Source organism: Pygoscelis adeliae, unplaced genomic scaffold (genome assembly GCF_000699105.1).
Source record: "Pygoscelis adeliae isolate BGI_AS28 unplaced genomic scaffold, ASM69910v1 Scaffold63, whole genome shotgun sequence".
Taxonomy (NCBI): domain Eukaryota; kingdom Metazoa; phylum Chordata; class Aves; order Sphenisciformes; family Spheniscidae; genus Pygoscelis; species Pygoscelis adeliae.
This window is the reverse complement of record NW_008824414.1, coordinates 40,753-55,430: the sequence shown is the minus strand read 5'-3', so window position 1 is coordinate 55,430 and position 14,678 is coordinate 40,753. Positions and strand designations below refer to the sequence as shown.

The following is a 14,678-nucleotide window of genomic DNA, read 5'->3' as shown; positions in this document are numbered from 1 at the left end:
AATCCAGTGGTAAAGTTCTGTTTTGCCCAGGAAAAAATAGTGGTTCCTCAGCTGGCAGAAAAAGGAGAAGAAAAACCCTCCATGGTTTACAGAAGAGCTGTGTTGATGTGGATCCAGTTTGGAACCAGTTTAGTAAGTGCACCAATTTCCAGATAGGGGTAAGTGATAGTTATGGAAGAATTTCCCCCTCCCCCCCCCAAAAAAAATACTTTGATTATCAGATTTAAACAGCACAGACCTACCAGAGACTGTATCTCAGGATGGCAGCAAGTGTTGGCTTCTGCATAGTTTGGAGGCCCAGAATCCTTTCTTTAATTGCAAGTAATGATTTTCATCTTCTAGTTCCTTTATCACCTGTTGATGAGTTTGGCTTTTGCCTGATTTATACAAAAATGTGTGGTATCTGGGAGAAGAATGTGTAGCAGGTAACCAAAGCTTGTAATGGGCACTGGTAGTAGGTTTGGGAGAGTTGTTCTGGTTTTTAGATTTAAGTGGTGATTAAAACTTGAGAGTTAGTAAGAATGGTTGTGAACTGTCACTCGGCAGAATCTGTTGATGGCGCACCTGTATGCAGCCCAGCTTGAAGCTCAGGGGTGTGTGTATGGAGAAAATACATCCCTTAAGCCACTTTCAGTTTTCTTCAGAGTGTTTCATTTCTGCAAGTTTTTCTTAACCTTCCCCCTTCCTTTCCAATATTTCTACAGTTTCTCTTTTAAGGATTTGTATTTTGATCTTTGGTTCATCTTTAGGGACTTTCCTCAAGGTCATATTTCAACTCTGAACTACCTGCAACTGTCAGATTCCATGTTCATGAGAGACATGTCTGCAGCCTTGGAAGGGAACATGTCTTTCCAAATGTTTGCTAGGTCAAGCCTTTAAGCATATTTAAACAGTGTAAGCTGGATGATGATCTTCTGGAAAAGTCCACAAAACTTTATGTGGATAATAAAGTTTTGGTGGTTTGTGTGTTGGGTTTTTTTGTTGTTCCCCTGCCCCGAGCCAGTAAGACCTCAGTCAGCTTTGTCAGCTCTGCCCTTTAATCCCAGTGACGACTGTGACCTTCAAATGTCTCTTGCTTTCCCTCCTTTGCTGGTAGTGTGGCACGTCTTGCCCATGTGACAAGTACGCATGCACATGAGATCATAATCTTGTAACTCTGGGGTTAGTCCTCTCATCCACAAGTTTAGCAATCCCAGAATGAAGGCTTAACAGAACACTTCTTCACTGCTATTGGAGCAGTGGGCTTGGCTACATGGGCACTTATCCATCAACCCCTTTATCAGGGGTTGCAATTGTGCTGGTTTCACCTTCTTCGAAAGAAGATGCTAGACTTTGCATAATATTTGATTTTGAGATGTTTATTTCGATTAAGTGGCAACCTTGGTGGGCATTTTATGACTTGGTCTTTGTTTTGGCATCAGGTGTTAACCAGGAGAATAGCTGTTTGGTAAGGTACTGACCTTGCTTTTTCACCAGCTTTAGAATGCCACAGCATGAAGATGCCCTGTGATGCATGGCCCTGCCTGCTGAGGAAGTTCAGCATCCAGGAGAGCTGCTCCTCCTCTTCCTCAAGGCCCTGTTTGTGACTACAAGTTTAGGCATAAATTCAACCATCCTGCTGTATTTCGGCACTGCACCCTAATTCTTTCTCAGGGTATCAGCAACCAGTGTTGGCTACCAGGGTGCTGTAACAAATGACATGCTTTGGAGTTCAAAAGCTGGGTAACAAGGGGCGTGTGACATTGCTTGAGATGTATCATATATGACTGAGAGTATAGATCTGATTTACCGTCATGATTCAGTATTCCCTTCAGGAATTACATGTGGCTACTGCTGTGGATCTCTGTGGAGTGTGGGTTTCTTTTCAGTCTCTGCTTACTGGAGTTCTCAGAGCTGTGTTTGAGAGAACAGCATCCTTGAGATTTTGTGATAGGGATTGTTGTTCAGATGGTTTCGTTGTCCTTATTACAGGTTAGATGCGCCAATTAGTAGGTATTACTTTCCTGTATTGGTTTCAAGCCTTTGAGTAGTAAGCATCCTTAAGGAACTTTCTCCCTGTTGATGTTGGGTATGATTTCTCATTGGTGCTTTCTGAGGCTGTGTCAAGAATGCTTAAGCTTGCAATGCACATGCATGATATGACTCAGAAGCTCACGATCTCTGCAGTCTTCATACTGAAATAGCTTTAGTTTCAGAGCTTTGCCCTGTTAGCATGGGAGGTGAACCATCCATTGATGGTTCTGTTGACATCAGCCTTTGTAGCGGTGAGGTCTGTTTTCTTTTCCTGTGTGCTTCCATTATCAGCAATTTCCTCGGGACTGGTTGGCACATTATTTACTCTGGAGGACAGATGACATGAGAAACTGAGCCATTTCTTCTGCTGGCTGAATGCTTCCATGCAATGTTCCTCAGCACCATCTTTCAATTCCCCGGCTGTTACACCAAGTGTCACTGGTTTTCCTTGTTGTTGACTCTCATCATAGTTCTTAGAAATGCCTTGATTATTTTTACTTTCGCAGTGGACAAAAATCACAGATGTCAGAGTAATTATTTCTTTTGCAATCTTTTTTTTGTTGTTTCTGACTTTGAAGTAAGTCAAAGTCATGTAGCAATGCAGCATTGCTTTTATAATGCTTCTAGGATGATGCAAAATAAAGCTTGGCAAGTTGTTTCACTTAACAAAAATATTTACCAAGCATGTCTTAAGAGGTAGAATTAGAAATGATGACTGCTGAATTGATTCTTCCAACTCCACCAACCCTTCAAATACAGTGACAACCTGTCCCCGGAAACACTGGAGACTTACATTAAATGTTTCCACGGGTGATTTCTGAGTTATGTTTTGGCTGGCAACTTGCCTGCCTTTTCACACCATCCAAGAACAACCTCTTCAGGCTGAAGCCAGTATTCACACCCTTGACTTTCACTTTATACTGAGGGAACTGGCAAAAGTTTCTGCAGTGATTTGTCGGTAGTTGATATACCTGAGATTGGCCACTGGTGAGCACAGCCACAAACAGTGGAATCCTTAAAGGTTTCATCTTGCAGAACTAATACATACTATCTTTTCATCCACGTTTAATGCACAGTTATCTCATTTAGAAATGTCCCTGTTCTTGACCTTGGCAAATTGGTGACTTGGAGCCATTTCCTTATCTTTAGCAAGTACTAGGCTCTCATAGTGCCATCCTCAGCTGTATGGTATGCATAGTCATCTAGGGGAGAGTGTTTACATGATGGGCTCTTGAGACCTATTGCCAGCACAGTGTGATGCGTGGTTTCTTATAGCTGCTCCCAGTGAGAATTTAAGTGCAAACTACTGAGTAAGGACTGGAGAAGTTGCTCGCTTCATAGCAAGCTTACCTTTCCATGAACTGTTCAGTGTCTGTCTGCATCTTGCCCATCTTCCCTTCTCCACCAGAAGTCTTCAAGGACTCCTCAGTGCAGGGATACAAAGCTATAAGGGAGCAAGAACAGCGCTGGGTGTGCTCTGCCCTGTGTGTTCATGCACTGGAGAGGAAAGGCTGCTGCACTTGTGGGTGTCCTTGGGTTATCAAGGAAATAACGTTCTGTTAGGCACACTGTATTTATTTATGAACTACATAGCTCGCATATGCACAATTCCTAGTTAAAAAAAAAGCTTTTTGTAAGCATTGTTATCCAATGGGTAGAGCTACCATAAAATACTTGAGATTACAAAGTCAGGATTTTGCAGTGTGAGGATTCTGTGATGCAATGAGGCATGGCAGCTTTATCTAGGCAGTAAAGCATGTGCTTGGTTCTTATTCTTGTCTTTTTGAAGAGCATTGAAGCACTTACTCAGTGTTCACCATCTACTTTCCAGAATTGAAAATAAGCTAGTTGAAATTTTTGAACCCAGCAAGTGGATAGCCAATGAAAAATAATTAATGAAAACTCAATAAAATGTAGGTAATATTTATATGGTTAATTTGGCATTTAAGATTCTGTTGGCTGTAGTACTAACATTGTGAAATAAAAACATGCCTGGGTAGATGTGGGGTAACTGCATGACAGATTCTTTGCGAACTTAAAATGATCTATAAAAATTATTTTCTTAATTAGAAATGCCAACACTTTCATCTCTGCCTAGATTAATTTTCTTGGAGCCTCTGACATATTTTACAATTTTACAATACGTCAGATATTCCAGACAGAGAACTAACAGCTCAACCCAGTGTCTAGCTTTATCCAGGCTTCCCAGCTGGTTTGCTGAGGCTGAGGAACCTCATATTGCTTTTGTGTAATCTAATAACTAGGGAGAAAGTGAGGCTAAATGACAGCAGCTGTGGCCCTGACATACCAGATGTGGCTAAGCAGCTCTTTTTGGAAGAGGTGAGGGATTACAAAGAACCCCAAATGATGGGTTAATCCCACTGAGGCTCTGAGGATGAGGGGGTGGGGAGCAATTGTCAGGAGGAATCCACCCCCAAGCTTTTGAGAAAGAAACAAAGAAAAGCTTTGCTAGGCAGCAAAGTCTGACTTGCCAGTGGGGCTCCAAAAGTCGACAGAGATGCTTTTGACTTTGGACTTTTCTTAACCTGATTCAAGGAAAACTCTTCAAGTCAGCATTCCAGTAAAATCAAAGAATTTCCAAATGCAGTGAGAAGCTGAAGTTTGAGACATTCTGGTTTAAATGAGACTTTCTTTTCAACCCTGTCTTTTGATCTGCTGCTTCCATGGCATATCTCTTCAACTGGGTGATACCTGGCAAGGTGGCTGATCTGAGCAGAGATTTGATTTAAGGATTACTTGAATCATTTATGGAGCTCTGAAAATTACTGTCCTCACTGAAGTTACGGTATGGCAAATTTGTGTTATGTACAGCATTTGTCTCTTAAAGAATTTGCTGAGATTAGTCTTTAGTCTTCCAAATTACTATGTTTTAAGATAAACTGTTCTTCCTGCTGGTGCTTCTTGACTGGTTGTTTCCCCTCCCCCCCCCCCTCCATAAAATGATGCCTTCCTGCTGGTGCTTCTTGACTGGTTGTTTCCCCTCCCACCCCCCCTCCATAACTGAAAATGATGCATCTTTTTTGGTATCCGTTTTCTCTCTTTGTAGAAATGACTTACTTGAAGAGTGTGATCTGTCATTTTCATCAGCTATTCCCGGGCACACAAATCTGGGTATTTGAGATTTTTGTTTTGTTTTGATTTCATTCCTGTTTTGATATAATTATATAACATACATATATAGATATAAAAATGATACTTCTATATATTTCTTCTGCTAAAAAAATTTCTGCTCAAGAAAAATGGTAACCAAAGCATTTCTGTCTTGTGTCCATATTTGATATGAAATATTTAGACAGGTTTATGAGTAAAAATTGACAGATTCTGTTTGGTTGTAGTTTGAAATACCTGCAATGATTGAAGCACTCCAGGATATGCATTTTTTTTTCTTATCTGTTTTGAACAGTATCTTCAAGCTCTCGTTGCTTGTTTTGGCATACTGTCCGTAACTTTAAATGATGCATATTCACTTAATTGCGGGGGGATGGTAGAATGAAGTGACTTTATTTCTGTTAGCAGTGTCCTCTGATGTAGGAGTGAGTTGGATGTTTGAGGAAATGTGTTTAGAGCACATACTGCTATGGACAATATTAAATAAAAAACCAAAACCAACCCTTATGTATTAAGGCAAATACCCGAGAAACATTTAAAATACAGAGTAAGAACTTTTCTGCCTAACATCTGATGAGGAAAAGGGGTTCTTGCTTCTGCATACCCAAACCATGCCACTCTCTGGATGAATTAAAAATGGCTGTTACTAGTAACTTATAATCTTATATATACATGTATTTTATAGTCTCAATTCCAAAGGGAATGAATCGCATGTAAATCATGCCCTGTCTTTCTCTGGATTGCCCTCATAACTCTTGATTCTGCTGGTCGCCTGCAGAAAACTTTGGTAAGGATAAAGACAGATACCCAAAGTCCCAGGTCTGGGACATGTTGTCAGGTCTTACTGCACATCTGACGACTGAGGTCAGAGAGGCCTTAGAAATAGCACGGTGTAGTATTCTTGGAGTTCTGTCAAATGCAAGACCTAAATCCATTCACGCAACAAGCATGCTACTCCTCTTATGGTTTCCAGACATTAAGTTTTGATTTCTTGTGTGAATAGGATGGAGAAAAAGTTTCAGATTTGGCAGAAAGCAAATGGCCAGAGGTAGGCTGTTTTACTTAATACATATATATGTAATTCATGCTTTTTTTTTTCCTTCTCCGTAGTTTGATATGCTCTTTCACCAGTATGTTGCTGGAAGAATGTGCTTGAAGCAAAGATCTGAATGTAAAATTTTACTTTTGTGTCCTAATTAAAATCGAGATAATTATCTGCCTACATGTCTAAAATTCACCTTCTACTTGAGTACATTTTCAAAAATATCATCAGATATTTTAAATATCTTTAATCTTGGTTATATTTCATGCTGTTGTGATGCATTTGCCAAGAATGGAGGGATAAAAGTCTACTTTGTTAGTGGAACTGCATAGTATCTCACTGTCTAAACAAGTGTGAATTTTGGGAGCTGGTTTTAAGTTATTTGAGATCACTGTTTTCATGTGTATGCTGAGATCTAGAAAATGGACAAAGCTCATAAAATTTTGGCGGTGTTTGGATTTTTTTATTTTCATACTAAGCTTGCTGCTGGTTTTGCATTAAGCCACCTTGTTCTTTGGTAGAATCATGGAAGTACAGATTCTGAAATGTCTCAAAAACTTATTTTGGGTTTCTATAGAAGTTTTCCTTTTGTTCTAGTCTGTATGAGAAGACATCATGTTTTACCAGTGGAGTCTGCAATATATGTTTAAAAGAGGATATTAGATAACAACTGTGAATAAAAACTAGTGCTAGGAGATTATCACCTCTAAGAATTTGAAAGCGGAGACCGATGTGCTGCACAGTGCAAAGCGGACAACATGGTCTAGAGTTTGAAAGGCACTACAAAGGTGTGCTAGAGGATGTTCTCTCAAGCACTGGTATATTGAGCATTTCTGAGGCCCCAGAAGGGTGCAGAGCCAGGCTTGTCAGCTTTGTTGACTTCTGCTATGCTGCAAATCTTCTGTGCTGCGTTCTGCATTATGGTAAATATCTCCAGAACCAGGTTCAACACAGGTGCTGCAGACAAAAACATTATTCCTCTGTTGTATACCTCCAAGACACTCATTCTCATATGTGCACAGATAGCGCTGCATGGGTGGTGTGTATATGGCCATGAATTTCTCTGACATGCCCAGGTCTTTGTTGCTAATGTGACTGATTCAAAGTTAGCGAGTTTAATCATAGGTATCACAAAAATGAGAAGGGTTATTTAAAAAGCGTTCAAACCAATATGAATTTATTTCTTCGTTTCTTTAGGAGACATCACTCAGAAAGGATATGAAAAGAAAAGAGCAAAGCTGTTAGCACGGTACATACCACTAATTCAAGGTAAGAAACTGTATATAAGTTATACCTTTTGCGCTAAATCTGTGGAAAATATGTAATGGAAAAGTTGTCACTAAATAGAATAGATGAATTAATAGTGTTTGATTGACATGGCATCTAACCAGTGTTGGAAAATGGCTATTACAGAGAAGTGCAGAACAAGAAAGAAGTCTGACATTTTTTTTTAACATTTTATGTGAAATGTTAAATGATAACATTTTTGTCAGCAAACTTTAGTTTGAGAACTGCATCCAAGACTTTAAGATAACTTTAAAAATGAGTAAAGTTATTTCTGAAAGCAAGTTGGCCAGTTTCATGAAATGAAAACACTCACTAGTCATTACTCTCATTCTTTAGTGAGCTTTTTTTACACATGCCCTCTGCCTCCCGCCCGCTCTCCCCCCCAGTTTCTTCAAAATACTGACTTTTTATTATAACTATTACTTCTTAAGCTGGTTATTATCATAATTTATCTTCAATGACCAAAAGCTAAATGCCCAACTTTTTTTTATTTATTTTTATACTAGGACACTTAAATCACTCGGTTAAACCTGTCGTGCTGCCATTGAGCTTTGGTCTTGTATAATAACCCTAGGCCAATTCTTCCATAGCTTGAGAGATTCTGGTTGAGATAAGGGAAAATGAGAAGACAACAGAGATGAGCGGAACAGATAATGAGACACTGTAGGTAGATGAGGAAAAAAGAGTAACAGGTATTATTTTACAATGTTAGTGTTATGCTTTCAGATCAGAGAACAGGGGGATTAATGCTGTGATTTTGGTCCTGTTTTGGTTCTGATATTTATAGAAGTTATTGATTTGAAGGAGGAATGGGCATCTCCAGCCAGTTTTGTGCAAATTGTTGAACTAGATGATAGTCCCTTTTGCTTTTGAAATCTTGATGCAGTGACCCCTGTGGCTCTTCATAGCAGGATAGACAAAAGTTTTATTCTCATGAGTTCTGCTGACCGCTGAGCTGTGGTGTTTTAGAAAAAGTCATACGGTGTGTATTTGGCGTTGAACAGTTAGAACATGATGTGGTGTTTCATCATGGAGTTTCTTAGCACAGGTTGGTTGTTGTGTTTTGTGTTTTTGTTTTTTTTTTTCTTTTTAAGAACAGCTGTAGTTTTTCCCTTAGCAAATTTATAATACTCTGTAGACCACGCAGAACCTAACTCATCTCTATAAAATGACTCATTCCTTGAATAGAAGCAGTTTGGATTTTTTTGATAAATATTGCAGTCAGCAGCAAGGTCTAGCTTCACCTGCCACAGCTTCTCCTCCTTACACCATTTTTCTCTAAGGAACTGTCTCACTTTTCTGTTCAAAATACCCTGTCCTCCAACTCAGCTTAGTTAAATATTTTGAGACCGGGCTAAGTATAGATTTTGGCTGAGGACTAAGTTACGGAAATGTTCTTTCAATGAACTCTGTCTACTAGAAAGTCATGTCTTTGGATTTCTGTCTCTTGTTTTAATCCCTCATAACCGTTTATTTACTCTGTCTTCTTTCTATTGATAGAGGTTTTCTTTTTTTTTTTTTTTTTTCCCCCCTCTCAACCCTTAAATGGAAAGGCTGTTTGTACAAATAGTTCAAGTTCTGAGCTCTCAAGTGTAGCTTAGGAAGGTACAGCACTTTGTCTTCCATACCTTTTAAAGTAAGTTTTAAAGCTAGGATGCAGTGTAAAGCACCTTTGTTCCCCTTTTCTGCATGAATACTGCTGGCCCCCTGTCATATTGTAACGCTTGGGGTCTTAGAAGCAACACTGACTCCTGTGCAGGGTTTCCAGGGATGTTAGAACTGATTAAATTCAGTTGTCTGCTCTAGAAGCCTGCTGTGATACCTGTATAATTTCCAAAGGTGTTTTGTAATACCCTGTTTAGGTAACCTACTCGTTCAGGAACTTCCTCAGCTGAAGTGGTGTATGAAACTACAGGATTGACTTGTTAGACAGCTTTGGAAGAAAAAAAATGAGTAGGAAAAATATGTTTATGGCACTCTTTTAGAATTGTTTTCGCTGAAGCTTCTCTTTCAAACTTGAGGCGTTCAGGAGTGTTTCATTCAGGAGAAGTGACTTTGTATAATCTAGGTTAACACCTTAACATCCTGGACAATACCTGTAAGAAAGCATGTCCTAAGGAGATGGCAGTGCAAGTCAGTGGTCTCCTATTTTGTCTGTGACTTGATACTAGGCTCAACTAAGAATCCTAGGTCCCTTTAGATTTCCAGCTACTTAAAAATTTCTCCTTGTTCAGCCAGGTTTTCCCTAATCATCTTAAGGAGTGGTCAAAAATTAGCTGATCCTATGGTTTGTCCTACTTGCTTGATACCACATTTTCTAAGAAATACTGGATTACCCAATTTGTCTACTGCTTCTGCCTAGCTTTGCATTAAGATGACAGGAATCTAGCTTTAATATGCTAAAAAGAGAGTGAGCGAGCTGTCTGCCTCTGAGCACAAAGAATGATACTCTGGCAAAAAGACAAAGTTTGCTTAAAACCCTAAGCTAACTCCTTATTTCCATTTCCTGACACATGTTCCATTAACCCAGTTCTAGCTTGGAATTTTGTTAATTGACACAGCTTCAGCATGGCTCAGATTAATGTGTGGGAGTCCCAGTGGCTTTGAGCCTGCAGTATTTTTTTATCATTAACAATTTGATTGCAGGATTTTTTTTTCCTTTGCTCAGTAGCATTTCTGATAGGATTTGTTAAGTTTCCCATTATCCATCAAGTTTTTGCAAACTGATGGATGCAAGCATTTTAGATTTGAAGAGTCTGTGATTTGACCATCCCCAGGACCAATAACTCGTGTCTTTCTAAAGCTGATTTGGTCATCATTTCTTTTCCAAGTATATGCATTGTCATCTTTTCTCTGTTGGTCTATGAGATAAAGACTGCTGACCAGTTAATTTTATCTCATGTACTTATTTGAATTTCACAAAACCTGATGTGTTCCTCATAGTGCATCAATACCTAGCTCTACTTGTTTTGTTACAAAGCTTTAGTTGATAGTACAATTCTGCTGAATCGTAAGGTTTTTAACAAGATGTAGGGTGGGCAGTGAAAGTATTGAGTAAGAAATAGAATTCCTGGTGAGAGGCAGGAAAGTAGAAAAAGGAGTAATGGGAAAATTGTTTGAAATGAAAAGGTTTGATTACTGTTGGTTTATGAAATATGAAACAATTAGAGAACTTAAGGTAGGACTGCATGTTGATGTGGTGCTTGTAAAGAAGGAAAAAGTGGTGGCACAGGTTTGGAAGCAACTCTGGAAAGAGACGGCTTAAATTGAGAGGGGAGGGTGACTGTTCTGTGAATCTGCTGTAGGTTCTCCAACTTAGACTTGAACGTGGACAGGGTTTTCTACGATTTTGGGGTGATTCTTCTGTCTTGTTAGAAATTGGAAACAGATATCTGTAATCATAGCATTCGGATTTACATGGGTAGTTGATGGGATCTTTTATGAGTCAACAAGTTGTATGATCTTTGTGTTTTAAAGCATACTCATAATACTCGTAAAATTTGAGTTCTGGAAGTTTAACTTTTCATGTTATACCTCATCAGCTGCCACGTAAAAACTGATCATGTGAGAACTCCTGCTCTTTCAATGCCATGTAAAATGGATTGGATTAAGTTTCTACTGCACTGTGTAGCTGAATCTGTGGGGAACCAAATCATTATACAGACAGTGTTAAATAACCCCACAGAGGGCTTGGTGAATAGAAAAAGGCAGAAGTGGCTGCAAAGCATATTTTCAATTAACAGTAAAATTAAGTAGAACATGTTAGTATTCAGGAGTTGCATTCCTGTAGGCTCTGTTTTGCATTCTAAAATTCTAAACCTGCACTTACGAAGAGTTAGCGGAAATGTTAGATTTCACTGAGGAACCATAAGACTATGTAGTTTACGGGGAAATACTAATTAAAATGTGTTATCTTTCACTAATCCAACCAAATGCACTGTGCAAAAGTAAAAAGAAGTGTTGACTAATAGCAAGCCCTAACAGTAATCAGTCAGTAATGAGTTTCCTCAGTCAACCTCTGCACCCAAATTTCAGATAAAACTCTGAGGAAGTCATTAATTATATCCGTACGCAATCTGGCATGCTGCTAAGGTGAAGCTTCTGAGTGAAGCCATCAGACACATTGCAAAAATACATTTTGAATGTGGATAGAGCTTGGGTGTAAAAAGATTCAGAAATAACATGATAAAATGAGCAGTGTTTACAGTGAAATTTGGTAACTTGCATCCTGGAGTGTACTGTCCTGATGGGGAGCAAATACAGTACTCCCTTCTCACTTTTTTTCCTTGTAGCCAAAGTTCATCACCATTTTTCTGTTGAATTTCAGGAAACTTTTGATGGTTAAAGGAACTGTTTCTTTCTAGAATCACTTTGTATTCCCACCTGTGGGATATATCTCAGAATGAGAAACAGTACCAGGGATGATGGCAACTCCAAAAGCCTCATTATAAGCAATCCTGGTGCTGTGCTTGGGAGAGCAGGTAACTTCTACCTGTGAAGTTAACATTTGTTGTTGGAGCATCAAAAAATTCATGTCAGGTAGTGGAATGTCATGAGCTGATTGTTGAATGTGAAATAAATAAAATTTCTTCTCTGCACTCAAATGTGATATGTTGGTAACTGTAGATTTCTTTTTAGTAGTTGTCATGCCATTATCTGAATTCTGCTGATACTCCAGACACTTGAAATAATTTCAAAGCTATTTTAACCAAAGGGGAAGATGAAATATGAACCTCTGAGGTTCTGACAGCAACCAGTCAGTCACTTGAAGGTAGTCTGCATTCTCTTTTGTTAAATAGGAATTACTCTGGAACCATCCTTTGCTACTGTGGTAATTTCCTGCTCACCTACCAGCTGTTTCTTTAAAAAAACAAATATTTTTTGTAGTTTTAAAAGCTTGGCCAGTGTAGTTGTTCGATTTATAGTTTAATCTATATTATATATATAAAAAAAACCCAGCCACACTGTTTTACATATATAATATTTATAATATTTTGTATATTATATATAATAATAATAACAGCTATATAGTGTTACATGTTTTTGTTTTTTATTTGCCTATGCTTTACTTGTTTTCTTCCTAGCTCTTGAATGTTTCAGGAGTCAGATTTTCCTGGTCTAAATATGCTTTCAGTTGAGAAAACTCAGTGCTAGCATTTCAGGCCAGCTGTCACATTGTAGATTAGTTGTCAAATGCCAGTGCCTTGAGCACCTGTATTCCGTTGAGGCACACCTTCCATGCTAGTACTGGATTTGCAGATTGACCACTGTGCTCATTCATAAACTCAGCGACCTCTTCCTAGCCAAGGCACCCCAGGGTCATCAGGGCTTGAATGCTCTGTATTTCTGGAGAACAAAAGATGCATGTAAGTTTTCCTTTCCTTGTTTTTGCCATTTGTGAGAACAATAAGAATAAATTCCAAGATTATTCTCTGAGAAAGTCCAAGACAGGTCTTGGTATGGTAGCTAGAACCAACCTGGGAGAGCTCTGCTGGGAAGAGAAAAAGAAAATTTCAGAGATTGTCTTGGGCAACATAGGTGGTTTTTAAAAGTACTTAAATGTACTTCAAATGAACTTAAGTACTTAAAAAAGAAATCATTTGTTGGGAGAACCTGCTAGGACCTGGTGATCTTAAAGATTCAGGAACAAATCCAAGAATCCAAGCCAAAGCAGAAGAAATGAGATAAATTCAAACATGAAAAATATATTGGTTGATTTCCATCTAATCCTGAGATGACAGAATAGACTTCTATTGACTTGAAGGTAATTGCTTCAGCTTGAGGCTGTACTTCTGCAGTCGGTAGTGGATCTGCACTGAATCATCCAATGATATAGACTTGTTCTGCATTAGCAACATGATTGTAATTAGCCACAGCACATAATGGTCTGTTCCTGTTAGCTTTCTTATGTCAAGTCTGTTTTGGTAGATGTTAGAAACAAATCTGGTACAAGAAGAAACAATCAGTGCCAAATTAAAACTTACTGTTTCACCCCTGCTGCCTCTGATCGTCTCTTCAACCATCAGGTTTCACATAAAAGTTCCAAATGTCCATCTTCATCTTGGGCAAGTAAATTTTTAAGATTGTTGTCTTTGTGGATTAATTGTGAAATAAAATACGTTAACCATAGTGCAACTGCCACTGCTACTTATCTATTAGTGACAATATAACCAATATAAAGAAAACAAAAATGGAGAGATATGTAAATACTAAATCAGGCATGCTTCTGCTTTATAAACTTTAAAAAAACACACGTTCTTCATTTTCCTCTGAGAGCTGTTATTTACAGGACATGGTGTGTTTGTCAACCGTAAGTACTAGTCCAGATTAATGGTAGTTTTGAGAAAGCTTACCTGAGCAAAATTTGGTATAAAGTATGACCTAGAAAACCCAAGGTGGTTAGGTCAAGCTTCTTGTATTACTGTGAAATTAAAAAAAAAAAGAAAAAAAAGAAAAAGCTGTCGCCATGTGAAGCTTTGCATCTCTTTTCTTGAGACCTAACATCGGCTTGCTGTCCTGGAGTTTTCCTGTGGTGGATTAAATTTAGAGACTTGCATGTCTCCAGTGTAATTTTTCATAGAGTAATAGTGTAACTAGTGAGAACAAAAATCCCTGAACTGTTTGTCATTAACAAAATACTATTTCTAATAGTCAGGATTAAAAAAAAAATTGAAATGCAAAAAACCCCAAACCCCTGTATGGCAGCCAATCACAGGTTATTTTATTGAGTTAGAAGCAATGCTAAATGTTGCATTTTATAAATATCAAGTAACCTGAGCATATAGCTTCTTTTTAATACAGCAAAACCTTGCCTCTGAGTATTGCGAGATCCAATTGTCGTTCAGCGTTATCAGTTAAGCCAACTTTTCATAGTGCTTTGATCTGAGACAAATTAACACAAACAGAGATATCTTTCACTTCTATTACTAACGCTGTCTTATATTTAAGTTGGCGAATAATTAAAATGAAATAGTCTTAAAGGAAACAAGCTGATTTTTTTAATTATTATTAAAACGTATGGTTCTTCAGATTTTTTTAAAATAAGGACAAGTGATTTCAGCTTGTTCTTTCATAAGCCTCTAAGGAGCTCTTTGAGGCCTAAACCAGAAATGCTATTCAGTCAGTGTTCTTTACTCATTTGTATGTTCCCAAGAGCTGATATTTTTCTATTGCATCAACATCTTTATCAGTTAGGGTTTTATAAAGG

At 38.3% G+C, this 14,678-nt stretch overlaps 1 protein-coding gene across 1 annotated transcript in view; it reads left to right on the top strand.

Moving 5' to 3' along the window:
• The window catches only part of LOC103914210 (disco-interacting protein 2 homolog A-like), a gene marked incomplete at its 3' end in the record, with an annotated part of 90,732 nt that overhangs the window by 37,122 nt on the left and 38,932 nt on the right, over positions 1–14,678 (top strand). The window contains exon 2 of the mRNA XM_009320826.1: positions 7,382–7,453. Coding sequence (XP_009319101.1) covers positions 7,382–7,453 — 72 coding nt within the window. The remainder of the gene's footprint in view (positions 1–7,381; positions 7,454–14,678) is intronic.